The 20,505-nt window shown below is 38.8% G+C and overlaps 1 protein-coding gene across 2 annotated transcripts; it reads right to left on the minus strand.

Moving 5' to 3' along the window:
* Positions 1 to 981: 981 nt before the first annotated feature.
* NGLY1 (N-glycanase 1) lies at positions 982 to 20,377 on the minus strand. 2 transcript variants are annotated; one of them, XM_052692230.1, is made up of 12 exons: positions 20,188 to 20,377; positions 19,840 to 19,954; positions 17,811 to 18,053; positions 14,370 to 14,529; positions 11,101 to 11,341; positions 10,245 to 10,366; positions 9,697 to 9,842; positions 9,369 to 9,479; positions 6,314 to 6,478; positions 4,885 to 5,073; positions 2,607 to 2,784; positions 982 to 2,110 (listed from the first exon to the last, which is right to left on the minus strand). In XM_052692230.1, the coding sequence occupies exons 1-12, from the start codon at positions 20,313 to 20,315 to the stop codon at positions 1,935 to 1,937; spliced, it is 1,974 nt and encodes a 657-aa protein (XP_052548190.1). In that variant the 5' UTR covers positions 20,316 to 20,377; the 3' UTR covers positions 982 to 1,934. The 2 variants fall into 2 exon arrangements, with proteins under 2 accessions (XP_052548190.1, XP_052548191.1); XM_052692231.1 differs by having other exon boundaries at positions 11,101 to 11,323; positions 20,188 to 20,376.
* Positions 20,378 to 20,505: the final 128 nt, after the last annotated feature.

The following is a 20,505-nucleotide window of genomic DNA, read 5'->3' on the forward strand; positions in this document are numbered from 1 at the left end:
GCGAGGCCCTACAGAGGGATCTGGACAGGCTGGAGAGCTGGGCTGAAGCCAATAGGATGAGTTTCAACAAAGCCAAATGCCGGGTCCTGCACTTCGGCCACAACAACCCCAGGCGACACTACAGGCGTGGGGCAGTGTGGCTGGAGGACTGCATAGAGGAAATGGACCTGGGGGTATTGATTGATGCTCGGCTGAACATGAGCCGACAGTGTGCCCAGGTGGCCAAGAAGGCCAATGGCATCCTGGCTTGCATCAGAAACAGCGTTGCAAGCAGGAGCAGAGAGGCGATTGTTCCCCTGTATTCAGCACTCGTGAGGCCGCACCTCGAGTACTGTGTCCAGTTTTGGGCCCCTCACTGTAAGAAAGATATTGAGGCCCTGGAACGTGTTCAAAGGAGGGCAACAAAGCTGGTGAGGGGTCTGGAACACAGGCCATATGAGGAGAGGCTGAAGGAGCTGGGAATGTTCAGCCTGGAGAAGAGGAGGCTCAGGGGAGACCTCATTGCTCTCTATAACTTCCTGAAGGGAGGTTGTAGTGAGCTGGGGGTCGGCCTCTTCTCTCGTGTCATTAGTGATAGGACCAGGGGGAATGGCTTCAAGCTACGGCAGGGGAGATTCAGGCTGGACATGAGGAAGTATTACTATTCAGAAAGGGTGGTCAGGCACTGGAATGGACTGCCCAGGGAGGTGGTGGAATCACCGAGCCTGGGGGTGTTCAAGGAAAGACTGGATGTTGTGTTGAGGGACATGGTTTAGTAGGAGCTATTGGGAATAGGTGAACGGTTGGACTGGGTGATCTTTTAGGTCTTTTCCAACCTTGGTGATTCTATGATTCTATGAAAACTGTAGCTCAAACTTTGTATTATAATCTTATAATAGAACTGCTCTCATGTGTTCCAGCCATAGCCTTCTTTAAGTTCTCTGGTAAAGACTATCTAAGCAGAACACTCAGTCCATACTTTATTCACAGCACTGCTACATCTGAAATTTCCTGGGTGGTGGTTTTATTGTACCCAATGCAAAGAAACTTAAACATTGTATACAGTAACAGAAAATTGTATGCACTTTTACACCAAATTTGGGAACGGTATTCAAAGCACCTCAAGACAATAGTTTAAAAAATGATTTCAACACCTACACACTACATAAATCTTTTTAAAGGTGCATAGATTTGAATTTATATTGTAAAAGAGTATGTATAATGAATAATCTTTTTCATAGAAAAAAATCTGATATTCATTTTTAAGTCTCAATTTCACATCACAAGCCAGGACAAAATCTTAGGTACATAATGAACATTTCTTTCAAAATTAGTCTACTATCATACCTAAAAAATTTCTAAGTATTCAACTTAGATAATAATTAAACGTAAGTTTAATACTTAAACGCATAACAAGATCATTTTAAGATTGCTTTCATATTTCTCTTAATTTCAGCTAATTATCACACAAAATCAGATTTATCCTTGAAAATATTTGTCTTCTATTAGTTTTTAAAATATTTTAAAATCATCACAATGCATTTGTTGTAATCAAAGAATGGAATTCACATTGTCTTTGCAAGAAGTAGATTAAAAAAACAAAACAAAAACCCCAATAACCAGTAAGCCAACCACAAAACTCCAAATTAAAACTGCTCTGTGCTCCTATGATCACATTTTGGTTTCTAAGAAATGCTTTCTTTTCTTTAGAGTTTAAGAAAAGAGCATTAATTTAATGGTTCAATCCTTAATTTTTGAGTTTCAAAGCAAAGAAAGCTTTCATTGTGATGGTTACCTATTCAGTACCCATGCAGTTTCCATTTGGCAAAATGGAAGGACTGAAATAGGAATAAGCTGTCTGCAGGATAGTCAGGAACTGCCAACCAAGACTTCGTGCTGTTTCCACAGTATGACGTCTTAAAGAGAATTTCATTGGATTCCTTGACTTCAGGTTCTCAGAAGTCAGCAAGTTTTATAATCATCTCCAAGCAATTTTCTCCACATCCTGCTAAGTTGTTTCTGAACAGCTGTGTGTGTTGCCACGCAGCTTTACCATCCCCTCCACTTAGAGTTGCTTCCAGTATAACTTCTGTTGCACCACAAAAATCTGAATAGGAGGAGAGATTTTCATCTATTGGAAGAAAAAGATAAACAAGTAAGAGTCCGCTCCAAACAGCATACAGTGCTAGAACACATTGAAAGGGTAATGTGTCATGAGTGTTTAAGAATCTGAGTCAAAACTGTACAAATTAATTTATCAGCAGCAGAAAAGAGACAGCTGCAGAATTTTAGTTTATTTTTCATACTCAGAGGATCTAGTCAAGATTGACGCCACCACTCATACAAACATCTATTCCTCCCTGTAAAACACACAACTTTTATTCACTGTGTTTTTGCTAACCCCACTATGCTGCAAGTAGTATTTAGATTACTAAAACTTGCTTTGGTTCCTTTTTCTCTGCCAGTTTTGATTAAATACAGTATTTTTTTGAGCTTGTTAAGAAAGACTGAATTAGAAATGTCAACGTATGTTTATACTTCATTTTTAATATTTGCCCAGTGGTCTCTCCATATAAACTACGCATTTGCAATTACACTTTTGCTGCATGATGTAATTTCACACTTACCTCCTACCAGAATAACTTCTGCTGTGGGAGAGTAAAGTCTCCACTTGATTCTTCCACTATGAAATGTCTGACTGCTTGTCTTAATTGAAATGTTATCTATTTTTAGACCAACTGATTTGCACTCAAACTTCCAGCTGATGGAAGCAGAGGACGACCCCTCTTTTCTGGCTAGATAAACCTAAATAAAAATAAGACAGTCGCATCAAAAACTGAGACAACCAACACACATTTAATTAATCCCTGTAACAAGGTTATTAAATCTTAAGAGTATACTTTCATCCTTTATAAAGCTTTAAAACTGTTCACATTACAGTTTTTTATACTATTTCTTTCTAAATCATTAAGTCTATTCAACAGTTAGGCAACTGTACATGATTCATAGCCCTTCACCAGGAACACTAATCTATTTCAACATGCTCATTAAAGCTCACTATATTAAAAAAAGCAGACTTTTGGCTTTTATATAAAACCATAGGTCCACATACTCAGTTTCATTTTTGTTGCTCAGTATTCTGGATTCTGCACATGTGGCTCCTTGCCACACAGCACTTTTCCCAGGACATCACATGACTTGATTAAGGCAAATCATACACACCGGTCATAAATGCATCCTACACTAACACTAATCGGGCTGTTAAAAGTCTGCGTTTGTCCCAGTGCTGTTCTGAACATCACATGGTTGCACAGTCAAGCTCACACATCAACATTCACTGAAGAGTTACAATGAACCCCCCAAAAGGGTTGCGAGTTCATAGACTCATAGAATGGCCTCGGTTGAAAACAACCACAGTGATCACCTAGTTTCAACCCCCCTGCTATGTGCAGAGTCGCCAACCACCAGACCAGGCTGCCCAGAGCCACATCCAGCCTGGCCCTGAAGGCCTCCAAGGATGGGACATCCACAACCTCCTTGGGCAACCTGTTTGAATGCATCACCACCCTCTGTGTGAAAAACTTCCTCCCAGTATCTAACCTAAACCTCCCCAGGCTCAGTTTAAAACCGTTCTCCTTTGTCCTATCACTATCCACCCTCATAAACAGCTGTGCCCCCTCCTGTTTATATGTTCCCTTCAAGTATTGGAAGGCCACAATGAGGTCTCCCTGAAGCCTTCTCCAAGCTAAACAAGCCCAGTTCCCTCAACCTTTCCTCACAGGAGAGGTGCTGCAGCCCTCTGATCATCTTAACGGTCCTCCTCTGGACCTGCTCCAAGAGTTCCATGTCCCTCTTGTGCTGGTGGCCCCAGACCTGTACACAGTCCCCCAGATGGGGCCTCACAAGAGCTGAGTAGAGGGGGACAATCACCTCCCTCTCCCTGATGTCCACTCTCCTCTTTAGATGCAGCCCAGAACACAGTTGGCCTTCCAGGCTGCAAGCGCACTGCTGGCTCATGTCCAGCTTCTTGTCCACCTTGTCCACTAAGTCCTTCTCTGCAGGGTTGCTCTCAAGGGGTTCTTCTCCCATTTTGTACAAATACCTGGGATTGCCCCAGTTGTTATGTATAGATCTAGTACAGAAAATGTTAGAAGAGAATTACGCTCTTGCTCCATTTTTCTTTACTGAAAAGCTAACTATTCCTTAAGGTAGACGCACATTTGGCCAGAGACCCTTTAGACCAGTAAGATGAGAGAGGCAACAGAACAATAACATCTTACAGTAGCTGACAGAAATATTCAGTTGCACCATTGGTAGCTGTTGCTGGAAAAGCATGCTAGCAAGTGACCCCTTCCTATTCTACAGGCATCAACTCTTTTCTTCCTCGAGTAAGAGCATATGATTCTTCTGCTGCTCATTGTCCTGACAGATGGAAAAGAATCTGGGCAGGGCATGCAATAATCTGGCTGATAAGGTTTTTGTCTTACTGCAACCATAATGTTTAGGATGACAACTTCTTCCTTTGGCTGTGCATCAAAGAGACATGATACACATTATAAAGCTATTTCCCAAAGCCAAAAAATGTGGGATTTTTTTTGGAGAGAAGTACTGCTTTTCAATAAAGCGGTATCACATGTTTTCCCAGAAGCGTAAGAAGGAAACAAGTTTTTAAGATTTGGTGCTCTAGCAAAGATTCTAACTTTCTGAAAGGCAAGCTAAATTTATTTGTAATTTCTTAAATCATCCGGCAATCTTACCTGAAACTTTCCAGTAATGTTTATGAACATCAGCTAAATTGTGTAGACACCAAGAGAGGCTTTGATGCCAAACAGAAGCAAGGATTTTCTACTTTACTGGCGTTGTCATACTTTCACAGTAGATTTAACACTGTTAATAAATCCTTACCATTTTCCAATCTGTTTCAACCTTTCTCCAAATAGACTCTGCCCTCCAAACACCCGTTCCCCAGCCAGTTATTTTTTCATTATTATTGGAAATCCGTGTATAACTATCTTCTACAACATTGTAGATGAGGTGGAAAAGTTTAGAAGCCTTCTCTTTTTCAGAGGGAATAAAAATCACTTCTTTCCTCTCCTGAAAAAAGCATAAAGACAAGCACATTAATTTCCCAAAATATTTCAAGTCAGATGGTGTTGTTTTTAATCAATGTACCACACTTTCCCTTCTCAGTTTTTATATCAACTGAAAAAAGCCCCCAAAAAATCACATTGCACTTAGGTAAAACAAAGACTTCTGAGCTACTTTCCTAGAACAGACTTGTCACTTTTCCAGATAGGAGCCATAATTCCATTTTGAAAATTTTCATATTATTAATTTTGCAATTAAATTATTAAACAAATAACATAATCTGTAAATTTAAAGAAAAAAGAGTAATATGTTAAGAACAGAAAAAATATTGAATATATTTCTATTTTTTTGTACAATCAACAAGTAAATGGTTATCCAGAATATCAAATGTAGAGTCTGTGACTATCATATACAGGTGCTTGTACATGGTAGCTTACAAATCAATTTCAAAAAAGCTAACTTACAAACTCCACAACTTCACAGTATTTTTTAAAGATTCTCCACTGTTCTTACAAATTTCAGCAAAATAAAAATTATATCTTCTAAACTGAAATAAACTTAGTTCCTCAAACTTAATGTTAGGAAACATGTTAATTTCACCTAACCACTTCAGGACTGACAGTTGTTCCAGATATAAAGTGATGGGGTAAGACACTCCTTTCCACACTAGCTCAAACTAAATATAGCTGAGGTTATGGGAAACTCTTACAATAAAAGAATTCAAGAAAACTGAAACAGTCAAAAAGATTGACAAGAAAACTGTTCAGGCTTATTATTTGAAAGGTTGTTCTATTCTCACAATCTTATCTGTTTCAGCACATTTTTGTTAATAAAACTAATTGGTCAAAACCTGCTATTAGTCTTTAATCAACAGTATCTAACTATATAACCACATACTTTTTAAAGTTTTCCCTGCCCTACAACTTCCTAGTTCACTGCATCATAACTAATCAAAATCAAATATTTAATTAATTTATTTTAAGTACAAAACGTAATACTTTGGCATGACTCAGTTATTCCCAAATACTTTTTGAATCAATGCACAGCCACCAACCCTCAACTTTCTAATGTACCACTACTGAATTCAACCAAACTTGCCCCTAATGTTTTTCCAAGTTTCACTATTTGAACATAATCTTTAGTTCACCTACCACTGACTCACGAAGTGCTATTCCTCTGCAGACCACAATCACAGAACTTCTAATTAGCTACCTTTAGGACGGTCACCAGTGGAAAAATTAAATACCTCTGAACCAGTTTCACCTCTGGCTATTCTCCAAGCCATTGAACCTGATGTCCTTCCACCAAATTCTCCGGGTTTAGGTGTTTTAGGAGAAATGAACTCAGCAAGTTCCACAATCGTTCTTTCCAAGAGCTCTTTTTTTCTGCTTTCTGACAAAGATTGTTGTTTCTGAAAATACATATAAGAAAGAAATGTATATTTAATACAGCCCAAGAGTGACACCAGCAGGAAAAAAAGAATTTGAAAAAACAGGCCAACACTTGAAATTCAGACTGATGCTTTGAAACATTCATCTCAATCCACATGTGCCAGTTATAACCAGTTCATAAACCAGTTATAACTGTATGGTTATTTGACAACGGTGTTTAGTACTTTTTCTGTAAACTTCCATGCCCTAACTATGCGGATTTATTTTAGAATAAGGCTTGTGCTATGTTTATACTTGCTTGGATGATGAAATACTTAGCATATTTCAGAGTTATTCATAGCTATTCTGTACCTTAGAGAGAAAGCAAGCATAATTATTGGTTCAAACTTTTCTTCCCTAAGGTGGAGTGATTTGGTTGGCAGCAGTCTTGCTTTTGCGATTAAATCCAAACAAAAGATTCAGCTGGTCTGTGAAAGAATTAATTCACAGTGACTGATTCCATCCTAAATAAACTAATACATTCCTATTTTTGCAGGTATCAGAAAACTGATTTAAAAAAAAGAAATTCTTTTCCAGGTAAATTAAGCAAAACTTAGATGAAAATAGTTTTATAACAGTCTTTAACCACATTGATAACACTCATACACACACACACACACACACAAAAATCATTAACAGGCAAGGTTTCAGCTGCCACAGCTTTCATGTCAAACATACAGAGGTGATAGGTGAAGCCTTAACTATGGGTACACCTACACAGGAAGGGAAAGTTAAGTTCAAAACTGAGTACGTGACACATGTATTTTCCACTTAAGTGATCATACAAGGCATGCACACTGAGCTCATTAAGGCCTGAAACTTCTGGTCTACAACTATTCCAGTCATCCCAAAAAGCAGTCCTGAACCTTGAAATCTGTGCTATTAGGAATCAGAAAAAAATTGATAGGCCCTTATGAGAATGTAATTTCAATGTAGAACTGGATGAAGAAATAAAAAGCAGACATAGAGAAATTATGAGAAACAATGCCAGTTACCAGCTGCCAATCAGCAATTCTAATATAACCACTGAATGATGAGCAGTGACTCCAGCAATCCTTTGTGAAATACTACATCTTCCTGAACCTGCCACTAGCCCAGGTATGTGGGCATCCACATGAAGTACTACAGAGCTCATTCCAGCTCAAGAGGAAGTCTGATATTGCTTACCCTAAGTTATTAATTCCACTCTGCTATTTTCCTTCAGCCACTTTGAGGGAAGCCCAGTGCCAGGGGTTACCACCACTAATACTGGTGATACCAGAGTAAGAATTGGCTGCTGCTGCTTTACAGCTGTCCTAACAGTTTCTGGAAATTGTTGACAAAGAACACTGCTTTTTTCCAAAGGCAAGCCACATATGACACAAGAATTTCAGGAGTCTCTAAAAAGCAAAGAGTACTAAAGTGTGCTAATTGTTGTCACCACTCCTTCCTCCCACACCTCCCAACAGGCTTTTGCATATAGCTGCTAACAGCACTAAGATATGCATAATGCTCAGACTCAGCAGAGATGAACGCTGCATAGAACTGGGAAAATCTGTAACTAAGTTTCCTACAAATGACACTGTTGGCAGTACATTTGTGTACTGAAATGGATTCCAAGAACTCCGTTATTCGTTATCATGGCTCAAGCTTCCTGCTTTTGTTTCTTTTATCCTGAAAAGCTACTGAAGAAAAGGAAGCAAGTGGGAGGCACAGTATGAGTATCATTTAGCTTGGAGAAAGAGAGGGCAATTTATTCATCAAAATAAGAGATCATTAAAAATGATTGACAAAGGTGTTTTATTAGACCAATGAGAAAGCTCTAACAATACCAGGCAGCAGTAGGAAAAGCATGTGGCATAGCAAAAAAGGTCCGAGATCTTTGACGTGTGGTAAAAGATAGGAGAAATCCAGGGGTTTTTGGGAAGCATATCTGTATTTATTCCTTGTAATAAATTTTTAATGAAAATTTTATCTGAAACACAACAGGAGCACCCGCTATTTCTTGTTCAAAAAATGCTCACATCAGCTCATGAACTGCATCCATAAAAACATGGATAGAATAATCAGACCACAAGACCAACGTACATAGCAGTATCTGTTGGATATGCCAACACACATCTTTTACTGGGGTGCTCTAGACTTCTGGAAGTGAAACGGAGTGCGATCTTAAGAGTGACATCAACAAGATAAGGAGGAGGCCAGTAAAACCAGCCCATGAGACATTCGTACAGAATTTCCTCATTCCAACAATATTGCTTTTTTTTTTTTTCTCCTTAGAACTTCTGCATCAGTAACAGCCTCTAACACTTGGAATAGCACCCTGCTTCCAAGATTCTCCTCAACTGGTGGAGAAGAGGCAGTTGAGTGATCGATGTAACCAGATTATATGAAGAAAGGTCCTTACAGATCGGTTTTATAGCTACAAGGGTTTCATGATCAGAGGACCCTTTGAAGTGTATCCATTCTTCAATCTGAATTTCTGATCCTTTACTTCCCTAAATTTTGTTAATCCATGGTCACTCTTCTCAGTACTTCACACTGCATGAGACTGATATTTCGTTACTGATAAAAGTTTTGAAGCTGGGCTTTGAAATCATTTCTTAATTCTTCACACTTTTAACAAAATTTGACTGTAACCTCCAAGCCAGCTGGCCTCTAGAAAAGGGGTGTTTACTGAGCCATCAGCTTTACTTTACCATAGGAACTAACATTTTGATGCAAAGGAATTAGCCCAGGAAGGAAGTGAGAGACACAAATGAAACAGCTGATGACATTTTATTTTCCATAAAGCAAGGACATTCCTAACAGGTACAAAACATTTCTTTGTTCCAGGATGTCACATACTGAAAACAGACACTTCACTTGCAGTGGTCTATTTAAGCTACATACCTTTCTATTGATTGCGTTAATTGTTTCACGCAGTTTAGCTTCACTGAGTGCTGTCCTTCTAGTGAGTACTTCTTGATGCTTACAGCTGTATCTCCATGTGACATCAACAACCTCAAACACAAGACGAAGAAAATAGAGCAATCAAAACTCCCATATTTCTTGATTTAAAGAGATAACTTGATCTAACTATTCAAAGTACTTTTTTAGATCTCATAATTCTGGAAATCACATTAAGATGGAATACTTCACACGCTTGCCCCAGGGCAATGCGTTGGGTTTTTTGTGGGAGAGGGAACAGGACTTTGTTTCTTTAAATCACCATTCCTACCTCATCTTTGGAGAATGCAATTATGTAGGAAAGCTTCTTTCCCCAACCAATTTCATAGAGGAGAGGTTTATCGCAGACATTTTCACAGGGATCACAGTGAAGCCATCTTTTCTGAGACGCAGAATATACTTCAGTCCATACATGATCTATATAACATAGGCCAAAAGTAGGCAGTGAATTACAGGAATAGATCCTCTCTAACAGCCCAGAATAATGAAACTTTTCCTTACTTATGAAATAAAACGAACAGGTAAGACAATATATTTCTGTTAATCTATATTGAGACAAGTTAGCAGAGCATTTTCTTTCTACCTTAGGATCATGTTTCCTTTGATTCAACAAAATACTAACACTCTGAAGTCAGACATCTCTTCTTAGTTACACTGTATTTCACTCAAACAAGAGGGGAAACAATTTATATTCCTTCTTTAGCTAAACTACCTAACTTTACATGCTGCCTGATGGACTAACACAAACTTAGAACCATAACATTTTGTCTCATTTTGCATGTACTTGTATTGAAATAGTATGTTCTCTTGTACTGTTACCTGTCCAATCCCTGACATATCTAGCTTCAAACCCCATAGCTCTGCAACACAGTGTAAAACAGTTAGCCCATTCGCCACAGCGTCCACATCTGGTTTCCAGAAGTTTCTCTGGATTATTATACCTAGTGGAGAGAAAAAAAAATGCAGAATAATGGAAAACATTTCATCTTTCAAAATATTTACATCACGATTGCCCTTAAAATGATTTAAACAGATTTTAGTGCCATTCAGTTCACAGAAGATAATGGAAATGATCGCTGCATTGCACAGAACAAGTATGAGCAGAATGCTACTTTCACTTTCACTCTGATGAGTCTATCACCTGTTCATAACAATACTGAAATTAATCTGATTTTTTAGTTCTCTAGATTAACTCAGACTTTAGCTTAAAAATATGACTCTTGTATGGTGGTCCTTTTGATTGTTTGCAAAAGTATCTAAAAATAGGATATTTGCTCTCCCGCTACAAAGTCAGCAGAAGATCTGCTTTATCTTATCTGGGAGATCACTAAAGGAGTGAAACAGCATTTCTTGAAATACTGAAAAAAATAATAATAAAAAAAGTAATAGTATGCCAATATTAACATACTTATTTTAGAAACTGAACTTTATAAAATAACAGAAAAAAAATATCAGGCATACATTCAGAGCAAAGCCATGTAAATGAAAGCAATATATCTTTCTTAAAAAACTGTAAAAGAGATGTCACTGTTTCATCAACCATCTGATCACGCTACTTATAAAAGCTTCTCTAATGTTTGATCCAGCAACTTACCACTTGTTCATAAAATGCATAAGTGCAAAGGTGTTTCACAAAAGAAATGAAGAAAAGCAAAACAGATCTTTGACTGCTCACCTTGGGAATCTATTACAGAACTGACACTGGCTGCAGTAATGATTTTCCACTCTATCAGCATTCCACTTCAGATCATCATCAGTTGGTGAGAGGTAGTCTCTTTTAATTTCAGTTTGGCCACCACACCTGCTGCAAGGCAGATTATCTACCCAACGAAAGAAGTCATTCTTAAACCAGTTCAGGAGCTCCAACAACAGGAAGTCCTCTTCATTCACATGTTCACCTGTAGAATTTACACAAGCTGAGATCAAATAGTAAAACAAGAGTTTAGCTTAATTTTACAGTATCTACCTAGATCACCATTTCTTGGACCTGTATTACATTTTAGAAGTCTCATTAAAAAAAAGGTTCATATGTTGCTTAAACACTCCAGAGAGAAAATCTAAGTGACGACTGAATAATGGCAAACTGTATTTCAGGAGCAAAAATCTGCACTCCCAGACACTACATCTAAAGTGAGAATTAGGAAATTCTCAGAAGAACAAGTCAGACATACAGTGAAGCCAGGTGAACTTCCTCATGCCTCTCATGTTCCTCTAGGGCTACGGAAGATATACTATACTAACTTTTCTTTTTCTCCTAAGTATTCTCTTTCTGTTCTTTGCTATTGAACTAGGAATAACAATTGCTTTTGATCTCAAATAAACAGATACCAGTAGCAGTATAGCCAGCCAGATGTAATATAAGCTGTTTGCAGAAAGTCAATTGCAACAAAGTATGCATGCATGGTAAGTAAAGATAAGCTTGTTTATAACCTCATCAAGAAAGAGTTTTGTCAGCTTACTCAAAATGAACGTCTCTATTTTTCTACTCTGATTCTCCCACATCAGACTCTTCTGATTCTTTGTCCTGTGCTCACAACAGGTGTCTTCTCACACACTGTTGCTATTCTGCCATTTGGAAATAATCCCGCTCTACCTGAAGTTATAAAATCCAGCCTTCTAAAAGAAGAGATCCATTTTTTTGAACTCTATACAGTCTTTAAAGGTATATCCTGCTCTAATGTCCAAAGTACATCCTCTTCCTCCTCAGAATCATAAACATTAAAGCAAGTCTTCCTATTAACTCCACCATCTAGGTGACCACACTACAATCGTACCTACTAGTATGTGTTTACTTTCTGTACTACAGTTTGCTTATAGACACAGTGCTGACAGATTGCACTCATGAAGACAAAACGCATTTAAGAAAAACACTGTTTAAAGGAAATTGCACCAAATTGTGCACTCTTCTTTTTCAGGATAGTGAAGAAGGAATAGATGAGATGTATATTTTATCTAAATTCAACTCATATCTTCCTCTGAAGTACTCTGCCTGCTGCAGAGCACTATGGACTCCTAACTTCATTAAACACACATTGCCAAGAGAAGATCATCTGCTAATCAAAACCAAAAAAACAGAGACTTCAGACTGACTTTAATTAAGTAACAATGACAATTTTACTGCATCACTGCTTTCAAAATGTAGGCTTATCCTTCTAAGAGCAGAAGATTTTGAGCACAGGCTACATGCTCTTTTCATGGACTGCAACATGTAGGCCAGAATCCACCTATGAAAATATAACCACTATTATATCAATATTCTTCTGCTTGTAAATAGGTCCTTCATAAAAACGCTGCATGAAAGAATGACAAATAAGATGTACTTGAACAGCAAACAGCTGTCTGTGACGGCCAGCTAATTTCAACTGCACAATCAATCCTTCTAATGGAAAGAGATGAAGTGAAATAGTCAGAAATTCGTACTTCTGCTCAAATGACAATAACCTTCCTAACACAGTCTTTAAGGGCAAAATCCTAAGATGTCTGCTAAAAGAAGTCCTAAAAGCAAATGCCACCTAGCACCACACAGTCATTCCCACAGGTAACAGCCTTAACCCAGCAATACACATAAGCTGAAGAAGCTGAAAGTGACAGTTAGCCATGAATCTCATATGCAGTACACTTCCAAAGGAGATTGTCTCTAAAGCTCTTAAAAATGGCTTCAAGTTTTATAATTCCAGAATGATGGAGGTTCCATTCTTTTCCCCTTTATTTTTATCTAAATGAAGTTCTGGAAATAATTTTGAATAGACCAGCTTGATGTCTAGGGAAGAAGCATCTGAAAATACCACCGTCCTTTCTTTCTTGCTTTCAAAATAGTGTATACAACAGAATTGAAACAGGGTCTAATATGAATATTTGGTTTTTTTAAATAAGTAATAAATAAAAACTATTTAAATAAGTTTCTTCATCACTGTATTTTACTACAGTGCTGACTGAAAATGCTTTTTAATTACCTATGTAGTTTACTGCTTCCCAGAATTCTGTTACAAAAAAAAACAAACAACAAAAACCAAGAAAGGTTCACTTATGACAAAAGTATTACAGATTACTGTGGCTGTATCAGACAAAACCATCCCGAGAAATGATGAGAAGAGCTTATCTTTGGTTTGCGATCCCATTTGGTTTGCATTCCCATCAAGCTAGAATTTCTCTAAAGTCCTCTATCAAAGATTCACAGTGAAAAAGATTTTTTTAAATCAAAACATGGTCTTGAAAGCCCATTAAAATATATATATAATCTTGTACAAATAAAATTTCACTATATTAATGAAGCAAATTTAAACTTTAGTTAAAATGGCTTATTTTCAACTGGCAAACACTTGCACCTTCAAAAGATATTAAGATTTGTTTTCTTCATAAATGCTAGCTACTGATGCTACAAATATTTATGCTCATGCATCACTTTTGGTCAAAGAGAATGGCATTTGAACAATCATTCATTTTAGCATTTGCAAGAATGGTGTTTCTTCTCATATCGGATTGTGTTTTGGGAAAGCCAAAAGCAAGATCTCACCAATAATAATTTTAAACAGAGAAACAGTTTTTTGGAATTCTTCTGCATTTGGAATTGTAGTACTGACAGAAAAGCAGAACTCTGACATTTCAAAGTGATGACTATAAATAAAAATAGCTCACTTCCCTTTTGTAGTTATTTCACTCTAGATGCTCATAGCTAACTGCTAATTCAGAAATTAAGACTTCAACATTCCCACATGAAAATAGTAATGGATCAATAAAAACAAACAGAAAAATAAAAATCAGTAGTAAATTAAATAGTAAAAAATATGAAAAGAATAGAAAACTTGAAAATTGGTAATGAGTAAGAGAGCAATTTTAACACAGAAACAGCATTTGGAATCTGCGTATATGTGACCAATACCCACACCTAAAGAATGGTAGATGTTTGAAAGAATATTTCTGCTTCTATATACATTGCAACATTACCTTTGTCCAGTCTTGCAGCTTGTGCTAGCTTTTTCTGAGCCTTCTCTTTCAATTGCTGGAGGGGAATCAAAGCTAGTGCTTTCCGCTGAAGAGAAGTATTCTCATATGCTAATATAAGATGCTCACATTTGCTTTGAAGTGTTGTCAACATATCTGCAGCCTGCAAAAGGATTTTCAGTTATAAAATGGCTTATAAACCTCCATCTTTAACCAGGAGAACCAAGCTCCTCCATCTAGCTCAAATCAGTCACAGTCCTATAGTCACGGTTGCATTATTTTTATCCTTAATACTTTTATCCTTAGAGTCAGGACAAAGAAGAATTTTTAAAAGACGACTCTGCTGACAAACTTTTGAAGTTTCTTTAACCCATCCTTCTCCCATCCTGCTTTCCAAGCCTTATATTTAAAGTATAAAAATCACAGAACCATAGAGTTACAGGCGTTGGAAGGGACCTCAAGAGATCACTGACTCCAACCACTTGCTAAAGCAGGTTGCCTTCAATAGATCACACAGGCAGGGGTCCAGATGGGTCTTGAGCATCTCCACAGAAGGAGACTCCACAACCTCTCTGGGCAGCCTGTTCCAGAGCTGTCACCCTCACTGTAAATAAGTTACTCCACCTGCTCATATGGAACTTCCTATGTTCAAGTTTTAGGCCACTGCTTCTCGTCCTTTCACCATACACCACTGAGAAGAGCCTGGCCTCATCCATTTGCCTCCCTGTGGATATTTATAAACCTCCCTGTAGATATTTATAAACATTAATCAGACCCCCACTCCCCCTCCTCCCACTCATTTTCTTTTCCCCATGCTGATCTCACCCAAGTTACTCAGCCTTTCCCATTCTCTAACAATAGATCATGCTTCAGTCTTTAGTCTTATTAACCTTATTAACTAGCTTCTTGGCTTCATCAAAAATTCCATTATTTTTTGAGATACAATACAATATAGCAAGACTCCCATGAATCACAGGTGCAACACGTAAGAAATAAAAGTGTTTTCACTAAAAAGACCATCCTAAATCTCTCTGATATCAGACAACATTGCGTACAATAATACAACAGCTCACTGAAAAAACAAAACACCAATCCTGTGCACACAAAATGGCAAAGCCAGAAGGTATCTTGCAGACTTCATTCCAAGTAACATTATATAGACCAAAATTCAATAGGTTCAGATTGATTATAAGTTCTTGAAAAAAAAAAATCAGCAAAGACACAGAGCTTAGACATAAGGAAGAACTTTTTCTCTCAGAGAGTGGTCAGGCACTGGAATGGCTGCCCAGGGAGGTGGTGGAGTCGCCGTCCCTGGCAGTGTTCAAGAGGCGTCTGGACGACGTGCTGCGTGATGTGGTTTAGTGCTTGTGGTGGCAATGGTGATGAGGAGACGGTTGGACTAGATGATCTTGTAGGTCGTTTCCAACCTTGTGATTCTATGATTTCTAATGGAGTACAACCATTGCAATAATTGTCTCTAAACTGTATTAAGTTTTGGTCCCACCACTCATGCTGAATCACAAGAAAACTAGAAAAATGCACTGACTACAGCAAGCCTCTCCAGAAGTTTCATAACCACTTCCAACTACCACTACAGAAGGGAATAACTCAGTAAAACACAATAAGCAGAAGTGAAACACTGAAAGTAAAGTACATCCAATCATTCTATCTGCTTACTCGAACCCATGTGGCATCATTTCCCTGACCCAAATCTTTGGATAGGTAAGAAACAGCACGTTCAGCATCCAACAACATACAAATAATTTCATTTCAAATAAACAAATTCTGCTGAAGGATGCGTAAGAAGAAAGCTTTGGGGAGAATTCATCTTGCACCAACTTATTTAAGACCAAAGATAATGGTTCTAAGGGAGAAAGCTTCAGAGTTCAAATAAAGCACCCTTCAACATTCTATCAAACAGTATAACTGCTTCATTTTCTAAAGTAATATGAGGTCTTAAGAGTCTTCTCTTGCCAGGCCAAGGTAACATCAGCTGAAAGGAGGGCTCTGCTTCTTTATCACCAGAGAACTTCATCTCAGCCTAACTAAAAATAAAATTTTTTTGCCTTGCTAAATTACCGCCTCACCCTTACAGTCTACAAATACAGGTCACAGTGCGTGAACTGAGATGTCAACAGTGATAAATGTATGTTGTAGTTTAACTCAGCAGGTGGCTGAGAATCACACAGCCCTCCTTTCCCAGGAGGATGGGGGTGGGAATTGAAAGGGGAAAAAAAACAAAGCACAACTTGTGGGTTGAGATAAAACCATTCACTAAGATAGAGAAAAAGATAACAGGATAATAATTATTATGACAAATGTGTGTGTATATATATATATATATATGCATATATAACAAGTGATGCACAAGTAATTGTTCACCACCAACTGATGCCCAGCTAGCCCCGTCAGATGTGGGGGATAGCGAGATGAACCCTCACTCCCTTCAAAACTCTCCTTCTTCATTATGTCACATGGCACAGAACATCCCTTTGGCCAGTTTAAGCCTAATTTTGTACCTTCCCAGTCCATTGTTACTATGAGCTGAGAAACTGGAATGGCCTTGGCTCTGTGCAACACTGTTTAGCAGGAACTGTCAATACTGACTGCACATCATTTTTCTCCTAGAACCAAAACATAGCATCTGTATGGGAACTGCTGAGTCACGGCCTGAACCTCTGATTGATCACCTGAGGCAAGCACTGAGTCAGCCAGAGGAGCACAGGTGAAAGCAATTCTCCTGTGCTGCCGGAAGGGGTGGAGCCAGGCTCCAGCCCTCCTAGACCTATTTAAGAGCTGGCTACCAGTGGGGAAGGATCTTGTCTGGAGATCCCTTCTTCTGGTGTTTTGTGGTGCAGCCAGCATAAGGGTAAGTCTTCCATTTATTTTCTCTTGTTATCATAGTCCACTTTGCCTAACTCTCTTGTTTATTTTGTGATTGTAACATCTTGATATCTATTGATTATACAGCATCATATCAGACACTAAAAAGGAAATAGTCCCAGTTAAAATGGAGACAACATACATGTCAGTTTTTTTGTTGGCTCTCAGACAAATACCATAGTTTTAACCTCTGCTTCTTTACTCCCCCATGTTGCACTTTCCAATAGAAATCAGCTACTTTTCATGATGACCTGATCAATAAAACACATCTATAGACATCTTCAACAAAATCTCTTGCTAATGTTCTACTTATGGCATGCTTCATCTAAGCATCAAAAAGATGAAGATCTAAAAAAACAACCAGCCAACCACTAGTCTAACTTCCTTCTCAAAGTGAGGCTAGCTATGAGGTCAGACCAACTTGCTCAAGGCTTTATCCAGTCAGGTCACAAAAATTCACGTTTGGAGATTACACAACCTGAGTGATGTGTTCCAACAGTTGACTCCTTCAATCTTTATATTCACATTAGTGCTTCTCTAAAGTATTCAGGTAGCGATTACCATTTTGAGAGACTGCAGAAGTGATGTTTCTGGCTGCTGATGTTCAGGGGCAGGGACAGAGCCAACAGGTCTTGAAGGCTGATGTGCAATTGTCTGAGCGCTGGCTACAGTTTCAGAGGATCCTGATCTGTGGACTTGATTTGACTCATTCAGTCTGCTACTCCTCTCTACAGCAATTAGATCTCTGATTTTACGTAGTTGCTCAATCGATGCCTCCTTTGGGAAAACCATGTGAGTTTCTCCCTGAAATTTAGGCAAATTAATACAGCAGTTAACACAGGTCTAAGCCAGCAATAGACACAGGACAGCGACTAACAGCTATATCATTTACTAGAAGTTAGCCCACTAAGACTTCACAGGACTTCACCTTCAGATTGGGTTCCTTACAGCAGAAACTTGTATTTTTCAAAGCAGAAGCTATAAAATGAAGTACCTATGGTCAGCCTAGAGGAAAAGCAGTCACAATAACACTTTGTTACAGTAACTTTCATAAGCAACTTATTTTGCAAACTAACACATCTACAACAAAAGCAGTTTGGCAGAGCAAGCAGCAGCAACAGAAACAAAAAAGAAAACAAAACACTCAGTTCTCACAGTACATCAGTGAAATACCATGCAACACAAGAGGATAGCCAGCATTTGGAGAATAAGCCCTGTAGTTATCTTTTATACTCATATTTAAGTTTTCAGATGGGAAATATTTTTCTTATTTAGACCTGTACCCAGCTAGAGTGGTGAGTTCCTATCTTTGATTGCAACATGATTACTGCTGACTACAATTAAAAAAAATAACAGTAATTAGGATGGAATCAGTAGCAGTACACTTATGTGTACTAATATGTTACTAAAAACATGAATACCCTGAAACATTCATAGTTTAAAAGTTTCAGTCTCTAAGGCTACAGCACTTCTATTTATTAAACCAAGTAATGTTTTTACCCACACTTAGGCACCCATCATGTAGATGCAGTGCTTTACTTTTGCACATAAAATCACCACAAAACTAAATGGAATCCAGAAGTCCTTGTTTGTTTGTTTTTGTTGTTTGTTTTCAAATTAAGTTAGCTCACCAGGCAGACAAAAGAAAGAACAATTGTACCTACTATAGTTGGAGAAAAGTTTGTGAACTCCAGCCTCAGCTGGCACTATAATCAGAAGACTGAGACTCTTAAAGATCTGACAGAAGAGGAAGTAGCATTTTACAATAGGCCTGAAAATGACTAAGCTATTACTGCTTGAGTGCTTCCCTCCCTGCTTGACTATGTCTTGGCTAAAACACTTTGTTTCAAAGTAATCTCCTATGCATCAGCCTGCAAATAAACCTACAGATCACTTCTTCCTCTGAAGTCACCATTTCTTTCTGCATGCATTTATTTATTTCCTAAAATTAGGATAAATAATGAACTTCACCAGAACAGAAGAAAGTATCTCATGACAACCAGACCTACATAACAACATATGTACCCACACACAATTGCAGCATGAAACGCACAAAATAAAGCAAAGCTAGAGCAAGATCTTTGCACCATTAAGCAAAAGTTATTTCTTTCACCCCAGCACTGCTGTAAATATGAAGGTTGATTCGAGCTCAAGAAGCTTCGGAGTTAAAATATATTAAGACAGAGACCATTTCAGCATGCAAAGCAATCTTTGAAATAAATGTTTATGACTGCAACAGAATCAATATTCACTTTAGACAATGTTAAGAAGCAGTTTCATAATTATTTAATTATGTAAGTCCCACTGTCTCACTACTTCAATAATCTGCTGCCCTTTTCACAGCTGTCACAACAACGCTAGTACTTGTGCAGCTGCACTGTGAACTGGCTAAAAACCAACCCCCCCAAAATAATGAAACAATTTTCAACAAGATCAGCTATCTTATATAACTTACTACAGGACCACATAAGCCATACTGGCGGTGGGAACAAGCAACCCTGGCTTAACATCTGCTGTGCTGGGAAAGAAGAAAGCAATTTTAAATCTTAGTTTGCAAAGTGATGAAGGCTCCACAAATGATTATACTCACCTCTTGAAATCCCATTTCAAACAAACACTCAACTGCTCCCCTGACAGGTAACAGCCTCGTGGAAAACGCTGGATTTCCATTCCGAATTGATCTGTATTTTTCTTCATAAGGATTTCTGAAGAAATCGAAAGTTTTAATTAAGTTTGCAAATTAAAGAGAACACTGAGAAGCAGGGGACCTACACTACGCGGCACCGGCTGTTTGCAAGACGCTTTTTCAAGTGTTTGGTTTCATCCACGCCACATAGGCGGAATACGACACCCATCCAGAATTTGGACATCAGTCACGGCCCCGGCCGCGGCAGGGTGCCTACGAGGGGCGGGGGGGAGCGGACGGGACGCCGCTCACCGCAAGATGTTGTCCGCGTAGGTGAGGAGCAGCCGAGAGGCCTCCAGGAAAGTGTCCCGCGCGTTCTTGCACAGCTCTCTGACGGCGGGGGAGCTCGACGGCAGGGAGAGACCCGCAGAGCCCGCCATCGCGCCGGCTCCCAACGACCTGCGCCTCCAGCCCCGCTCTGCGCCAGGCGAGCGCCGCAGCGCGCCTGCGCGGTCACGGCGCCGAAGTCGCGGCCCCGTGGGCGGGGAGCGCCCGTGGCGGCCGCGCAGCCCATCGCCGAATCACCGATTCGCTCTCTCCGCCGATCGGGGATCGACTACGAAGCCGTCG

This window comes from Tympanuchus pallidicinctus, unplaced genomic scaffold (genome assembly GCF_026119805.1).
Source record: "Tympanuchus pallidicinctus isolate F22 unplaced genomic scaffold, pur_lepc_1.0 scaffold3, whole genome shotgun sequence".
NCBI classification, from domain to species: domain Eukaryota; kingdom Metazoa; phylum Chordata; class Aves; order Galliformes; family Phasianidae; genus Tympanuchus; species Tympanuchus pallidicinctus.